This window comes from Diaporthe citri (genome assembly GCF_014595645.1).
Source record: "Diaporthe citri strain NFHF-8-4 chromosome Unknown scaffold_3, whole genome shotgun sequence".
Taxonomy (NCBI): domain Eukaryota; kingdom Fungi; phylum Ascomycota; class Sordariomycetes; order Diaporthales; family Diaporthaceae; genus Diaporthe; species Diaporthe citri.
In genome coordinates this window covers 750,690-764,847 of record NW_025064848.1, presented here as the reverse complement: position 1 = coordinate 764,847, position 14,158 = coordinate 750,690, and the positions used below count along the sequence as shown (strand labels likewise).

Genomic DNA, 14,158 nt, shown 5'->3' with positions numbered 1-14,158 from the left:
ATCAGGGGAGAAAAGCTGAGTTGCTCGAAGTCACCAAGTCGTCCAAGTCGTCTTTACTTGTACCACACTCGAGGCACAGTACCCCGCTGCGGCACGCGTTTGTGCGACGGCCGATCCTGCCTGATATAGGGGGATTCAGAGACCCAATTGCGATGCCGGTGAGGGACATTTTGGCGAGATGACAATTTCGGACCCCGAGCCTGCAGGTTTTTGGCCTTAAGAGTAATGATCTGGTGTTCTCATTGCCCTTTGTGGTCAGTAACTACTGGTAACCAAATGCAACGCCCTCGTCCTGGCATACTCGCTTGTCGACATTACACTACATTACACGTCAGTCTGACAACCAGGCTGGGTTGCAGTATATGTTTATGACATGAACCCCATTCGCAGGACTTGCTCTTGGTTGCCGCGTCAAAATTTGTTCTTCAAGTCACACAACTTACCCAACCACTGATTGCAAAGCCGCAAGGGCCGAAGGATTCTACATTGTCAAATTGTGGCATGCTTGAAAAAGTAGAAATTGCAGGTCAACAGAGTGTCCCGAAGGTGGACATTTCCTCCAAGCAACAATGCGTCTCCGTTGAACATGGATAGTGTTCCTTCCCTCCTCTCGGTCACAGCTCTGGACCTACTGTTTGTAGACTAGTAAAAGCCAGTCCCAAACTCAGGGTTGGCCGAAGACCTGTCGGGTTCTCCATTGGCTGTGTTAGCGCCTTAGTCCTGTCTCTTCCCAATTTCCCACCACTGCCCGAACAAGTGCCCATGCAGACCTCGCCACAACAAGAGCATACAGGGACTTGGGCGGAGAGAATGGCTTCCGAAGCGCAGGAGGTGCAGCCTTCAGCGCCCTTTACCACAGCCTTGTACAATGGTTTCTTGACGCGGCTAATTCAGGTCTTGGCTGCCGGAGGGCGGTGGTATCAATGGGCAACCCATCCCCTCTCCGACGTCGCACCAACATTCGTCAAGTCCTATGGCTGTCGCCCGTCCCTCACTGTTCGGTACGAAGTGGGCCAGACGTCCCATTCCGTTCCCAAATCCCACGTGGATCTGCAGCTGATCGAGATCGAGCATTTTCTTTCCAAGCACATGCGACCTTTCTTCGTCTGAGCGCCTGCCATGCTACTTCAACATCCACGGTGGAGGGTTCTGCCTCGGATGTCCAGAAGACGACGACGTGTGGAACCGCGCCTTTTCTGATAAGCACAACGTCGCCGTGGTCGAACTGGATTACCGCAAGGCTCCCGCCTACGCGTTCCCCACAGCTATTCATGATGTCGAGGCGCTCATGCTGGCCGCGTACGACGACGAGAGCATCCCATTGGATAGGAATCGCGTAGCAGTGGGTGGGTTCTCATCGGGCGGGAACCTCGCCCTCGCTGTATGCCAGCTGGAAACGATCCGGGACACTATCAAACCGTCGGCGGTATGCCCGATATACCCACTGGTCGACCTCGCCACAAAGCCCGACAAGAAAGCAGCGACGCGGTACTACAAGCCCGCACTTGGCTCCGGCCTGCGCGCCAATGCCACTGACATGCTATCACCTGTCTCCCGATTTTTCGGGTGGGGCTACCTGCCCTACGGTCAGCCTCTGAGAGACCCTCTGCTGTCCCCAATTTTTGCACCGCGCGAGCACCTCCCGAGGAAGGTCTTCATCGTCGCGGCGGAACTCGATCGTTTGGCTCACGAGGCGTGGCGCATGGCCAGCGTGCTCGCCCACCGACCGGAGCCATCTGCAGACGTCAAGGTCGGCCAAGAAGAGCCAGGCGCACCGGGAGAGCTGATCATGGATGATGAACGCTTCGCATTCCGGCACCTCGACGGTGATGGCGAAGAAGTGCAGTGGTTGCTCATCCCTGATCAGATTCATGGATTTGATCTTGAGCCGGTAGGTTTTCATGGCAGCGAGGAGGCATTCCGGGATGCCCAGGTGAAGACCGAGGCTTACCAGAAGATTTTGGGGGATTGGCTACACAAGTCTGCCTGGAGTTAGGTCTGTCCGTAACTTACTCACCTGAACCCTCTTGTCAAAGCCTCTCCTGCCATGAACTGCTTCACTTGCTTCTGGAATTTGTGCCCAATGCACTGCGTATTATTGAGAGAACTTGAATTATCTCCGGTGTTTCACGATAAAAGCCACTGTCTTGTCCACAAAGCCATCCGGATTCTCCTCAGCCAGGTAATGACCCGCCCTAGGCACCGTCGCCACCTCAAACGTCCCGGCTTCATGCACCCCAGCAAGCATCTGCCTCGCCTGCCCACAATGCGCGCTTTCCTCCCCACTCAGACAGATAGCAGGTACCTTGCACTTCCCATGAGTCCTGATCCACTCCCAATTCTCTTCCGCATCTTCCAAGAACGCCCGGTATACCTCAAGGGCACACCGCATAGCTCCAGGCTGCGAGTACGCCCTCACATAATGGTCCAGATCCTCCGACCCAATGGCCGCCGTGTTGAACGCGAGCTTGTTGAAGAAGTGGCTCAGGTAGACCTCCTCCCGCCCCGCGATAAGGGCCTCGGGCAGGTCGCGCACGCAGTGGAAGATGAAGTGGAACTGGTCGACGGCGCGGCCGGTGCGGTCCTGCTGGTGGGCCGACGTCCCGGGAAGGGGGCACTCGCCCCAGTTGACGGTGAGGACGCGGTCCGGGTGGCGCGCGGCGATGGCCCAGGCGACCATGCCGCCTATGTCGTGGCCGACGAGGTGGACCTTTGACCTGATGCCGAGGGCGTCCAGGAGCTGGATGATGTCGTCGGCCATGATTGATTTGGTATATCCCGTGGCTGGCTTTGAGGAGCGTCCCGCTCGTCTATAGTTGGGGGCAATGACACGATACCTGTGTGCTTGTCTTGAGCTGGTTGTTTCACGGGCATTGGATGTGTAAATGAGGGATACCTCACCCTTCTTCTGCCAAAGGCTGCAAGACATGGCGAAATTGGTACGCTGTCTGAGGGAACCCATGAAGCAGTACAATGATACCATTGAATCCAGTGGGTCTGTTTGATTCTCGCTTGTCAGTATATTCCAACAAGAGGCCGTTGGCAAGTTTGGCCACTCGTTGCTGAGGACGGTCCATGTCTTTCTGTTGATGCGATCTGCCGTTCTATGGACTGGGACTATACTGCTATTTTTTAATGAACTTGAAAGCTTTCTACATTTTCTACATTTATATACATTTAAATGTATTGTATGCGCCTTTTGATAGACATGGCAGATGCATTTGAAATATGACGCTGCAGATGACGCTGAACATAACGCTGAAGTTGAGGACCATCATTTGGGGTCCCCACATCTGTGCCGGCTCAACAGCGTCATCATGAAGCTGATCATAGCTTTTGCGAATATCAGATAGACACAAACCCGAGGCCTTTTTTTGGTGTGTATTTTCAAATTTTCATCTGGTTTCATTCCAAATGTTCTGATCCGCGTGATTGACTTTGGTGGGAATCCGTCTCTAGTTCTTGTGGCGGCCGTCGTTATCCAGCCCCGACCTGATCCATGAGAGAGTATGGGCAATTCAACTACAATGCCGTAGGTGGAAGGCCGAGCGTCGATAGTGTTGTGCATCGCTCGTGTGTGATTCTCATTCCCTTACGTTCCCAGAACTTGAAGAACTCCATAACCGAGTACAATCAGTGGCTCATTACGATCTGCTCATGTACACAAATGTCACACCGCAACCGCCAGAACTACAGCCAATCTAAAGATCCTACCACCTACCACCTACCGCTCTATCCCTAGTAGCGGTAGTTTCCAGTAGAATCATCCGAGCATTGGAGGAATTCGTTAACCTGGCGGCAAACGTGATGCAGTTCATGAACTCTTCCGACGTTTCGCCGAGTCGGACAACCAGTTGGTGTGCTTGGGTAACAATTAGGGTCGGGTTGGCCCGCGAACGCACATCGGCGTCGCTCCGAACTCCAACTCTCTTCTCATTACTACTCACAACAACCGACTTTGGCATAATCGACTCTGGTGTCATCCTTCTCAGATACATCGCGTAACTAGGAGCAGCTCTTCGATATCCTTATTAAACCCGAAATAGCACTGGTCGTTTCTGGAGAAGTGATTGCTTATTGAGAATTACATCGTTATGCTCGCTTGGGCTGAATTGTATGAGGTATGATTGTCAGTGTACACTAAGATGGGGGATCACGTTGATGGGAAGAAGCACATTTGTGAGGAGGGGACGCACAAGGAGCGGGATTGCTATAGGGGCCTTACGGAACAGGAGGCGAGTACTGCGGTGCTTGACGAGCATCATAAGAGGCGGTCTGAGATTGTCAGATAGAAGTGGGAATAGCAAATTGTCATGACCAGAAGATAGTGGTCATTGGTGAGCATAAGTCTTCTAAAGCTGTATACAATTCTCCAAGTTCCTTTGCGCTGCGCTAATCTTTGTGTCCAGATGTCTACCTATCGACACTTTTCTATCCCTTATGATGATGTCTTGGACCCCTTTTTGGGGGGGTAGGTAGCTACAATCCACTTCACGAACTCTTTCCATCGAGCCTCCCATTCAGCCCGCACCATTTTTCTGACTGTGTCGTCCTTACCATTGTCCTTACCATTCCACACAGAATGCTCGAGGCTGTCCGTCATGAGCTCCTTCCAGTCCTCAAGCCCGAAGTCGTCCTTGCCCACCATGACTTGGTAGAACTCGTGGGAAAGAGTTGAACTGCAGTTGATCGTCAGCCACGAACTACTCGCCCATGATTGGCCCAAGTGCATGGAGATCGGTTACTTACTTGAACAAAGTCGGATTATCACACGACACCGAGCAAGGGATATCCATACTCCTGAGCGAATACACTGCCGCATATCTCGCATCATAAGCCAGCCCCAGGATCTCGTTCGAGCTCGGGCAGGTCTCGATACCGCACTTCCGCAGCTTCGCCATGGCTTGCTGGCTGAGATTGGCGTTCTTGATCGCGTAGCCGTGCGCGAGCCGATGGGGTTCCAGATTGTCCAAGGCCCACTTCAGGTTGCCCTCCCAACGGTCGCCTTTCTTAGGCTTGTCAATAGTGGGCTTGTCATAGACGCTCTCGCCGCAGTGGAGGATGAACTTCAGCTCGGCTTTCTTGTAAGGTTCCTTGAACTTGTCAAACTGGGGAGCGAGTTCTTCGAGGGTGCGGCCCTCAAACTCGGGACCGACGAAGTCAAAGCCTTCAGACGAGTCAGTTCCATTCCGTTTTGGTGCATGAGAGACTTTGGCGGCTTGTTTTGTGAGGGCAAGGGTGGTGGTTCAGCTTACCGGCAATCCAGTTCTTGTACTTTTCCTCCTGCTTCATGTCGAGGCACTCTTGCATAGTGGCCTCGATGAATTTGATCGGGTACCCACGGGACCGAGGTGTGCACATGATAACTTTCATAGACTTAAAGGTTGCCCCGGGGTTTGCTTTCCGCCATCTGTTGAATTCTCCAATGATCATATCCATGATCGCCCTGTTGTTCATCGTTTTCGTAGGGTCAAATGAGAAGTCCCCGGGATCTTTTGCATCTTTCTTAATTGATTTCCGGTACTCCTTTGAGGTGCGAATAACCTGTTATAAAGTCAGTCTACTTAGCAACGCAGCACCACTACGGCAGATAGCTATCCTTGGCAAGACGATGGAGCTTACCGAATTTGCCGCCATGAAGTTCGGACGCAGTTCGGCGTACTGAATTTTGTCTTTTTCAAACGACGAAAAAAGTGCTCGGAGATACTCGCGGTACGCAGTCTCGGCCAGGAAGAGGCCCTTCATCATCTGGGTGCGCGTATTGAACATGGCCCATTGCCTGTGCCCATCAGTATCAAAACAAAAATTCCATGACAAACCTGGTCACATACCTTTCGATAGCCGCAGGTTCAGCCTTCTTGGCCTTTTCATCCTGGTCCTCCGTGAACACCACCTCACCCTCCTGGAAGACCAGCCTCTTGATTAGCCAGTCCATGCAACGAACTTCGGGCCGGCGACCTTTGTAGCCCGGAACATATTCGCCCTTCGCGTTCCTGCGATTCGGGTCACTGTCCTTGTGGATATGTGTATCAAAGGCTCTAAGGAAATGGGTGAACTTCATCACGTCGTAGGTCTTGTCCTCGGCCTTCTCCGTGGGTTCGATACGGCCATGATATTTGGGATCAAAAAGACTGCGCGTGTGGAGGCTGTCCCACCCGTACGGCAGGAAGTGAAATTGGAATTTCGCCTTGTCGATATTGGCGTCCGTAAGCGGCTCTGGGTACTCATTCTCGACCTTGTCGTTAGGGATAGGAGCGGGGGCAGGGGCAGGTAGTCCTCTTTCCTCTGCTTTTTTCTTTTCTTTATCTGCCTTTTCCCTTGCTTCATCTGCCTTTTTCTTTGCTTCGCTGCGCTTGTTCCGCATTTTTTGAACTTTGCCCGCATCTTGGAGGTTTACGGAGATGTACATGTTGTTCTTGAGCTCTTCGGAAGCGGCGAGCTCTAGGAGGAATGCAGGTTCCTGTTATAATGGCGCCACAAGTCAGTAATGAGATTCCAACCTGATCCCCGAAAATATCTAAACTGCTCTTATCACGCTTCAAGACAACGCAGAGATGGAGGTGAGGCATATGAAGCGCTTACCAAGCAGGCATTGAGATGGATATGGAGGTGAGCTCCCTTCGGGGCCTGCTGCGCCACCTTGAAGAGGCTCAGATGCTCGAAATGCTAGAGAAATCATGTCAGTAAAAAATCTATGCTCTTGATCTGTCATGCCTCCGAAACCCGGGAATACACACCTCTCTATTGTGAAGGAACCGGCCGCCATATCGAAATTCCTTGCTTTTTTTAACGCTCTTGCATTCATCGCAGTTCGTTTTGTAGGAATTCTTGGCCTCTATCTTCAGTTGTTTTACAGACTCAATTGCATCCTTCTCGATATCCTCGAACTTGCGAACGGGAGTGTCGCTCTTAACGTGATTGCCGCTCTGACCGGTAGTGTTACTCTGACCTGTAGCGTTCCTCTGACCGGTAGTGTTGCTCTGAACAGTAGTCCTGCTCTGAACGGAAGCCTCGCTCCTAGCGGCAGGACTGCTCTTGACGACAGGACTGCTCTTGACGACAGGATTGCCTTTGTTGGCAGGATTGCTCTTGGCGGCAGGACTGCTCGTGGCGGCAGGGTTGCTCGTGGCAGCAGGACTGCTCTTGGCGAGACTGCCGCTCGGGACGCGAGCGCCGCTCGTACCGGGAGTATCGCTCCTGGCGGGCGGTGCGGCCGCGTGTGCTCTCGGATCAGCGGCACGTCTAACTTTTGGCGCGCCAGTGACCGGCATCTTGCCCTTCTTTGGTAAAGTTTTTCGGAGGGGGTGTTGGTCCGGCAGAGAGACTCTGAAAGAAGACGGCTCCAGGGGATGCTATTAGGTCCGGAGTTCGAGACACAGGAGAGCCTCTAGCAATGAATGGAGGTCAATATACAGACAACCACCGGGGCAGTCTGTGTGGTATCAGTGTAAAAGAAAAGTTTAAAAAAGCTTGGTTGGAAGCACGTGAGGAGAATCCGAATCAGTGCACAGATGCGCATATCTTTATGCTAGGTTCGGTTGTGTGGCGATGGGTTTGGGCACCATTTATACTTTACAACCGATCCGTCCTTTAAATTCCGTTTCGTCAAGAGACGCGTCCTTCCCACCGTGGTCGCTGAGAAATACAGCCAGAAACCACTGCCATGGTGGCCTCGTGGGCCAAGGCCTGACCAACCCATGTTTCACATGGCCTCATGGCCAGGCCGAGTGGTATTCCCGGTGAAGAACTCCACAGGTAAGCTTATTTCTCAAGTAGTCGACCTAAGGCTGGCAACGCAAGTTGAAGGATAGAAAGTGAAATGTGTGATGAGAGACCGCGATTGTGGTCTGAGAGGTCCAATATCAGCCCCTTGGCTCCCGGCAACAGAATGATCAATTCGTGGCTGGCTGCACAATATGAGGCCGTCATCTGGTCATAAGTAGTCGCGCAATATCGTACCAGAAAATTATGAATGATTGATTGCAGCAGGCAGTTGTTGGTGTAATGTGTTGTCTGGTGATACTCGAGGATGTTTGGATGCTGTTAGTTTTGGAGGTGCAACCAACTTGAATGTAGTTAGGCCAGGGTGTCAGCATTCGATGCTGAGATGCTTCTATGGAATCAACTAGGATGGGCAGGACCCTCGCAGAATGAGATTCTAGGTGAACCCCTCAGCAGCTGAAGGACAGATCTGGTGGGATAGCATAGCACGGCCAATCGGCCGAAGGATGCGTCTTGAATAGGATGTTGGATTCCTGCACGAATCAGGCCCGGTTGCAGGCCTAGGCCATTCGTCACCAACGCCAGCCATCAAAACAGGAAGGAGTCTCAGTGTGGGAAAGGGAGTCTTCCAACAAATCGGAATTATGGAAGTGGGAAACGGCTTTAAGATCTATCCGATCAAGGCTTGCAAGTGATGTCGCAAGTTGCACAGTGAACAACGTGTCGGCAGCAAGCCGTGTGGTGACAGCTTCCTGTGGGATCGCAATCAGGGGCCTATCAGGGGCCTATCAGGGGGCCTCCCTGCCACCCAGGTCTCCCGGCCATAAACACGACCTCCGAAAGCTCACACACCCCATCCATCGGCATCAGCATGCACCAAGAACCACCAACGACCAAAGTCGTGGTAGACGAGGGAGAAGGGATCCGCTGGATAACTTTTTGGCCCGAGTGGACCTCGCTTGTGATGCAGCGGCTGGTCTCGTGATCTTGTCTCTGCATCCGGTGGCCGTCGACAGGCGCACCCAGCTCCATAACGAGAGGTTCATGTCTCTCGTGCATGATTGGCGAGCTTAGGCGTATGCACGAAGACACCCTTCGTCGTCGAGGATCTAAGCACGGAAAAGCGTATCGAATTCCGGTGGTCCTGGGTCCGGTTAAAGGCGGACTTGCATGTTGTGGGCCGGACTGTCCCAGCAGATAGATACACCACCCATGGAGAGGGAAAGAGTCACGAGCCAGGTCCAGCCATAATCACATCCTCACAGGGTTGCCTTTTAATTCTTGCCGGGTATAGGTAATGAGTACACAGCAGACGAAAGGGAGCCGACCTAGCCCACCCTTCTCCATTGCCCGTGTCTGTGCGCCTCTGTCCTCCCTCAGTCGGTCTCGATCCCATCTCCACCAGATAGAAGGCGCATTCCAACATCATGATACCTCGGCAGGCTGCCATCTACAACAATTTCTGTTCCAGTACTCTGCCCCGTAAGCCACGGGCCCATCCCATTCCAGATTGACGTTTTGACGCTCAGCCTCTGCAGCTTCCTCCCCCGCAAGACATCGGCGAGGGCCCTCCCGACTTCCAAATACCACTCGTACACAAACTTCCAGTCCTCATCGACCTCTTCTCCCCCGTACGCCCCTGCACCCTTGTCCTCAAACAGGCCCCACGCCGCGCTTCTGGCGTCAACCTCCCAGTCCAGCTTTGCAAGGTCAAAGTTCTTGGCTACGAAGCGCAGCAGCGCGCGGAACTCCTCGTCTGGGGGGTGTGCTGCCGGCCGCCGGAGCCGGGTAGATCCGCGCGTAGTCCTCGACGTCCTCGTCGTCAAACACCGCGCGCGCTGCCGGCCAGAGGGATCCGTGCCAGTAGAGAACGTTTGGCTCGGTGAGGACGATGCGCAGGGTGCGGACGGCGAACAGCTCCGCGGCGGGTGTGGCGCGCAGGGTGCCGAGGGCGCGGCCGAGGTCCCTGTCGCGGATGGTGAGGACATGCGGCTGTGGTGGTGGCTCTGGCTTTGTGAGCCCTACGAAGACCATATTTCTGCCGATACTCATGGTGCTTGTGGAGTCTCCCGCGGTGGCCTTCAAGTGTGCTTGCGAGTGAATCTTGCAGAAGGTGAGTGCCGGCCGAAGGTCTGCTCAGTAATGTCGTCAAGTGTAGGGCTTTACTGCATTGTGAAAAATTGAGGAAGAGATTCAAAGGACAGAAATGAGAGCGAGGGGTTTTCTCGAGAATTGACCAGGTTGATAGGTGGATATATGCCCTTTAAAGATAAGCTTTTGATTATGATTCTTTAATTAATTTGTTAAAATGAGTTGTTTACTTCTTCAACTTTTCCCCTCAAATGCTTCTTTCTTAATGTTCTTTAGGATGGCAAATTGATGCTTCCAAGGTTGCAGCTAGCTTCAACAACTTGAACTACTTGAGCTCAAACTGTCGCACCTCTGCTAGCCCATCTTCCAAGAGCTGTGCAGCTTGTCCCTCCATCATACCTTGGACCTTGGTCCCACCAACATATATGAAGTGGTCCCCGGTCTCCCTCAAAGCCGCAACGCTTTCCCAACCTTTCAGAACGCACAAGGCATCCCCACGGGTTATGGTCCTTCTGGGACCAAGCCCGAAATTCCCGCGTGATGTCAGAAACAGGCAAGCACGTCGCATCGCAAAACCCTCTAATTGGTCGGTGATTCGCCGCAGATGGACGGCGAGCGTGCCGTCCGAGTCCTTCGGCATCCCACCAGTGGCCTCGGAATCCACCAGCGCCTGAAGCCATGAAGAGGGGACTTCATCATAATCTGAGCCACTTCTCACTCCCAATTCCTCCTCGGCAACCTCCTCTAGATCCAGGAATGTCTCGCGCAAGGAAAATACAAATCCCGCGTTCGTGTCTGATTCGAGTCCCAATGTCTCAATTGCAGTACGATACTGAGACCCCCCATTAAATGTGGGAGTGCAGGACAGCGCAGTTGCATCACGGTCGTGGTTCCACTTTGACTTCGTACTAATCATGGCCCATACAAAAAGGAAGGCAAACTCAAGATAGTTGAAAGAAATGGGGTCGGATACATGCAGCCGGGCATCGAGTATCGAGCCCCTCAGGTTCTCCCAGAAAAGAAGCTCGAAGAGATCCCGCAGTAGGCGTCTTTTAGGCCTCACCCCCGAATATTTGGATGCATTGTTCCGGAATAGACCTGAGATCAAGTCAGAAAAGTCGCTGACCTTGACGATTTGAGGATACGTCTCGTGGACGCAGTCAACGTGTAACCCAGTGACGAAAAGGGAGGAGTCCTGTATATAGCTCAATTCCTGGTTTTGTTCGTCTGAGAATACGCTGTAGTCGGCATTGCCCGTGTGGAAATAAAGGTAGTCGTCCATTTCGTGATCGTAGTGCAGGAAATTAGGCGTCCATGAGGACCAGTGCTGGCAGTCGGCATGCTCACAATAATGTCTCAGTCCACCGTATCTAAGGAACCACAGCTCCCTCGACCCAGACCCCACAACTTTGGAAGCCGTATCCTCCTTTGTAGATGCGTAGTCTTGCAGCCAGGCTGCGGTCATGTCGCGGAACACCTTAGCAACAGATGTCTGATCGGAATAGTCCGGCCGAAGGTCAATACCAGTTACACCAAGCATACCATACACCTTGTCCTTCGGGTTGGTCGCGGCCAGCGAAAGACTAGTCATGCGAAACATATCCCAGGATTGTATGGGGGCTCCAATACCCCTTCGCCTCCACGGGTCAAGGGTCAGGCGGACTACAGCTGCGGACACGGCGTAGCCTGATACCAGAGATTCCCAGAAGTCGGAGAAGACGAAGCTGGGAGTCGGGAGACTGCACATTTGTAGCCAATCGAACCAGCGGTATACACGATCGACGGTCTCGGTCAGCGATGTGCAGCTGGACTTGCACATCAGTAGTGCCTCCCTGGACAGGACAATCTCTTGAAAAATCCACACTCGCTTCCAATACTGCAGATCGGCAAGGTGTTTGACTGCCTCCCAATTCTTGTTCCAAGCCGTCCATGTATTACCAGGGGCAGTCTTGATCAACTCGGGGTACTTTGCAAGCCACTGGACCAGTCTCTCATCATCAAAACCGATGCCATGCCAGTGTAGCGTCTTGTGTAGTCTCTTCAAGTTAACGCCAGCTTCTTGCTCCACCAACCTTAGCTCCCTATTGATAAGCTCGAGGGTCTGGAATGCGGTGCTCAGGACGTCATCCTGCATGTTTTCACTGAAGGTTTGAGGATCTAAGGAATGGCTGATCCCGTCTGGCATCCAGCACACGACCAGCTCTGCACCGGAAAAAATGTCGCCCATGAGCCGCACCTGCCGCGACCTCTCCTCCAGGTCACGCTGGTTTATACATACGGCATCCGCCCAGAGCCGAAGCTCTGCCAACGCACGCCCGGGATATTTGGTTTGCCAATGACGGGGAACGTAGCGCAGGGCCCGGGCTAGACTCGGGGTGGCCTGGAAGGCTCGGCCGTCGACCTGGATTTCTTCCGGATCGGTCGCTTGGCCCCAGACGTAGGAGAGTGCAGCGTACGGAGGACACTCGTGAATGGGGACCGTGACAAGACGACAGGTTACGCGGTCCTCGGCGTCGACGGCGATGGCTGTTAGGAGGCGTATTTCATTGATGACCGGATCAAGAGCCCTGTACAGGGAGGAAGATGGTCGATCGGACATCATGAAATTTGAATAGGAACGCCCCGATGAGAGTCACCTCTGTTGACTTGCATAGCCGGTGGGGTTGTGACAACAATGGTGGTCGGCCGGGGAAGGGTGATATCTCCTCTTCTGCTCACCGATGCTGTAGTGAAAGAGCAAGGATAGTGAGAAGGCAACCCAAGAGACAGGCAGCAAAGCGGAGGTGAGAGGTTGCCTGTTGGTTGTTGGTTGTTGGTTGTTGGTGTTGGGCAAGTGGGTGCTGTGCAGCCAGCCCCCTTTACATAAGCAGCTGACTAAGTCCCTTCGAAAGATGCCTCCCTCTAGCTCTCAGGATTACTTCTTTTTCTATTGAAAGAGACATTGATATCTTTACCACCACTAAACGAGATATGGTAGCATATACACCCATCCGACCCACGCACACCACACCGTCAACGCCAGCTCGTCTACCCTCTGGCCCTTCCTCGCCATCAACAACCCCCCCACGCCAGCACCCAGCCCAACACTTACTGCCCAGACCCACCACGCACATGTCAGGCCAGCGTCCGCAGCGAGCGTTGCAAGAGGGTGTCCCTTGAACGCCCAGAATGCCGGCGCCGCGACAGACCAGAGGAGGACGAAGAGGGCACAGCTGCCCCGGGCCACGGCGGGCCCGAACAGCAGGGCTATGGTCCTGCGCCCGCGCTGGCGGTCGCCCTCCTCGTCGCGGAAGTCCTGGACGTGGATGGTGGTGAAGATGATAGAAGCCGTCATGGCCATCCAGACGGCGGCCTCGTGCGCGGCCATCTGTGCCGCGGGGCCCGCGAGGGCGGCCAGCGCGCCCCAGCCGAAACACGTCAGGCCGAGGGCGTTGAGCGCGTTGCGGGCGACGATGGACACCGAGGACCCCTCGAGGTCGTTGTAGAGCCACGAGAGGCAGATGAGGGTCGTCGAGGGGACGAAGGCCGCCTGGCCGGTCCCGAGGAGGCTGAAGAGCATCGCGGCGGGGATGGCGCACAGCAGCATTGTCCGCGCCTCCGTGGGGGACAGCCGCTTCGCCGGGATTGGCCTCCAGGGCTTGTTGATCGCGTCCTCTGCGACTGAGTCTGGGAGGCGCTGGTTGGAGAGATCAAGGATGATTAGGTGTAGCCAGAGCCAGGCTAGCATCTGGCAAAGACGCCATGCTGTGGAGGCGACGATGCTGGCTGGACCGGTACGCTCCGAGATGATGAGATCGTGGTGGGAGTAGAAGGCTGACAGTGCGAAGATGGATTGCGGAATAATCACGGCTTTGATGTCAGAGTACGTGAGGAGGAACAAGCTGTAGATATGGTGGAGAAGACCCCTTCTGGGAGATATCCAAATGGGTGTTTCAAGTGGATCGAGATCAGTGGGTTTTTGCCCGGGGAAAGGCTCCTTCTCAGTGGAAATGGGGACAGGGGAGGAGTGCTGCTCCGACGGAGACGGCCACATGTCTCGAAGAAGAGGACTGGCCATTCTATCAATAGGAAAAGTTCGCACAAGGAGCTGGAGGGCGTGAAACACCTAGGAAACAATAACGACAAGGGCAACAAATATCCAGGACGCGAGGCCCTCCATGATAGCATACGGCTGGCTAACTATATATGCTGGCTGCGAGACGTCGCGGCATCACTGGCAATTTTTGGCTTGCTACCGATGACCTTCTGTCTTTTCTTCTCACTCGGCTGTGGGGTCCATCTTCCTACTACGACGTGCCGAGCCACGAACCAACCCTTTCGGGCTTTTTTGCTACTTTTGTGGAGA

General features: G+C 53.8%; 6 protein-coding genes across 6 annotated transcripts; 1 reads left to right on the top strand and 5 right to left on the bottom strand.

Annotated features, from left to right (window-relative positions):
- Positions 1-810: 810 nt before the first annotated feature.
- Positions 811-1,996, top strand: INS49_007819 (uncharacterized protein; the record flags this gene model as incomplete). Its single annotated transcript, XM_043168566.1, has 2 exons — positions 811-1,001; positions 1,072-1,996. The coding sequence occupies 2 exons, from the start codon at positions 811-813 to the stop codon at positions 1,994-1,996; spliced, it is 1,116 nt and encodes a 371-aa protein (XP_043026246.1).
- A 117-nt stretch (positions 1,997-2,113) lies between these two features.
- Positions 2,114-2,761, bottom strand: INS49_007818 (uncharacterized protein; the record flags this gene model as incomplete). The annotated part of the gene is made up of 1 exon (XM_043168565.1): positions 2,114-2,761. The coding sequence occupies one exon, from the start codon at positions 2,759-2,761 to the stop codon at positions 2,114-2,116; it is 648 nt and encodes a 215-aa protein (XP_043026245.1).
- A 1,677-nt stretch (positions 2,762-4,438) lies between these two features.
- Positions 4,439-7,271, bottom strand: INS49_007817 (uncharacterized protein; the record flags this gene model as incomplete). The annotated part of the gene is made up of 7 exons (XM_043168564.1): positions 4,439-4,679; positions 4,750-5,167; positions 5,256-5,544; positions 5,623-5,779; positions 5,832-6,460; positions 6,583-6,666; positions 6,738-7,271. 7 exons carry the CDS (start codon positions 7,269-7,271, stop codon positions 4,439-4,441), a joined length of 2,352 nt encoding a protein of 783 aa, XP_043026244.1.
- Positions 7,272-9,098: 1,827 nt separating this feature from the next.
- INS49_007816 (uncharacterized protein) lies at positions 9,099-9,774 on the bottom strand (the record flags this gene model as incomplete). Its single annotated transcript, XM_043168563.1, has 2 exons — positions 9,099-9,473; positions 9,535-9,774. The coding sequence occupies 2 exons, from the start codon at positions 9,772-9,774 to the stop codon at positions 9,099-9,101; spliced, it is 615 nt and encodes a 204-aa protein (XP_043026243.1).
- A 364-nt stretch (positions 9,775-10,138) lies between these two features.
- On the bottom strand, positions 10,139-12,412 carry INS49_007815 (uncharacterized protein; the record flags this gene model as incomplete). The annotated part of the gene is made up of 1 exon (XM_043168562.1): positions 10,139-12,412. The coding sequence occupies one exon, from the start codon at positions 12,410-12,412 to the stop codon at positions 10,139-10,141; it is 2,274 nt and encodes a 757-aa protein (XP_043026242.1).
- Positions 12,413-12,772: 360 nt separating this feature from the next.
- On the bottom strand, positions 12,773-13,870 carry INS49_007814 (uncharacterized protein; the record flags this gene model as incomplete). Its single annotated transcript, XM_043168561.1, has 1 exon — positions 12,773-13,870. One exon carries the CDS (start codon positions 13,868-13,870, stop codon positions 12,773-12,775), a length of 1,098 nt encoding a protein of 365 aa, XP_043026241.1.
- Positions 13,871-14,158: the final 288 nt, after the last annotated feature.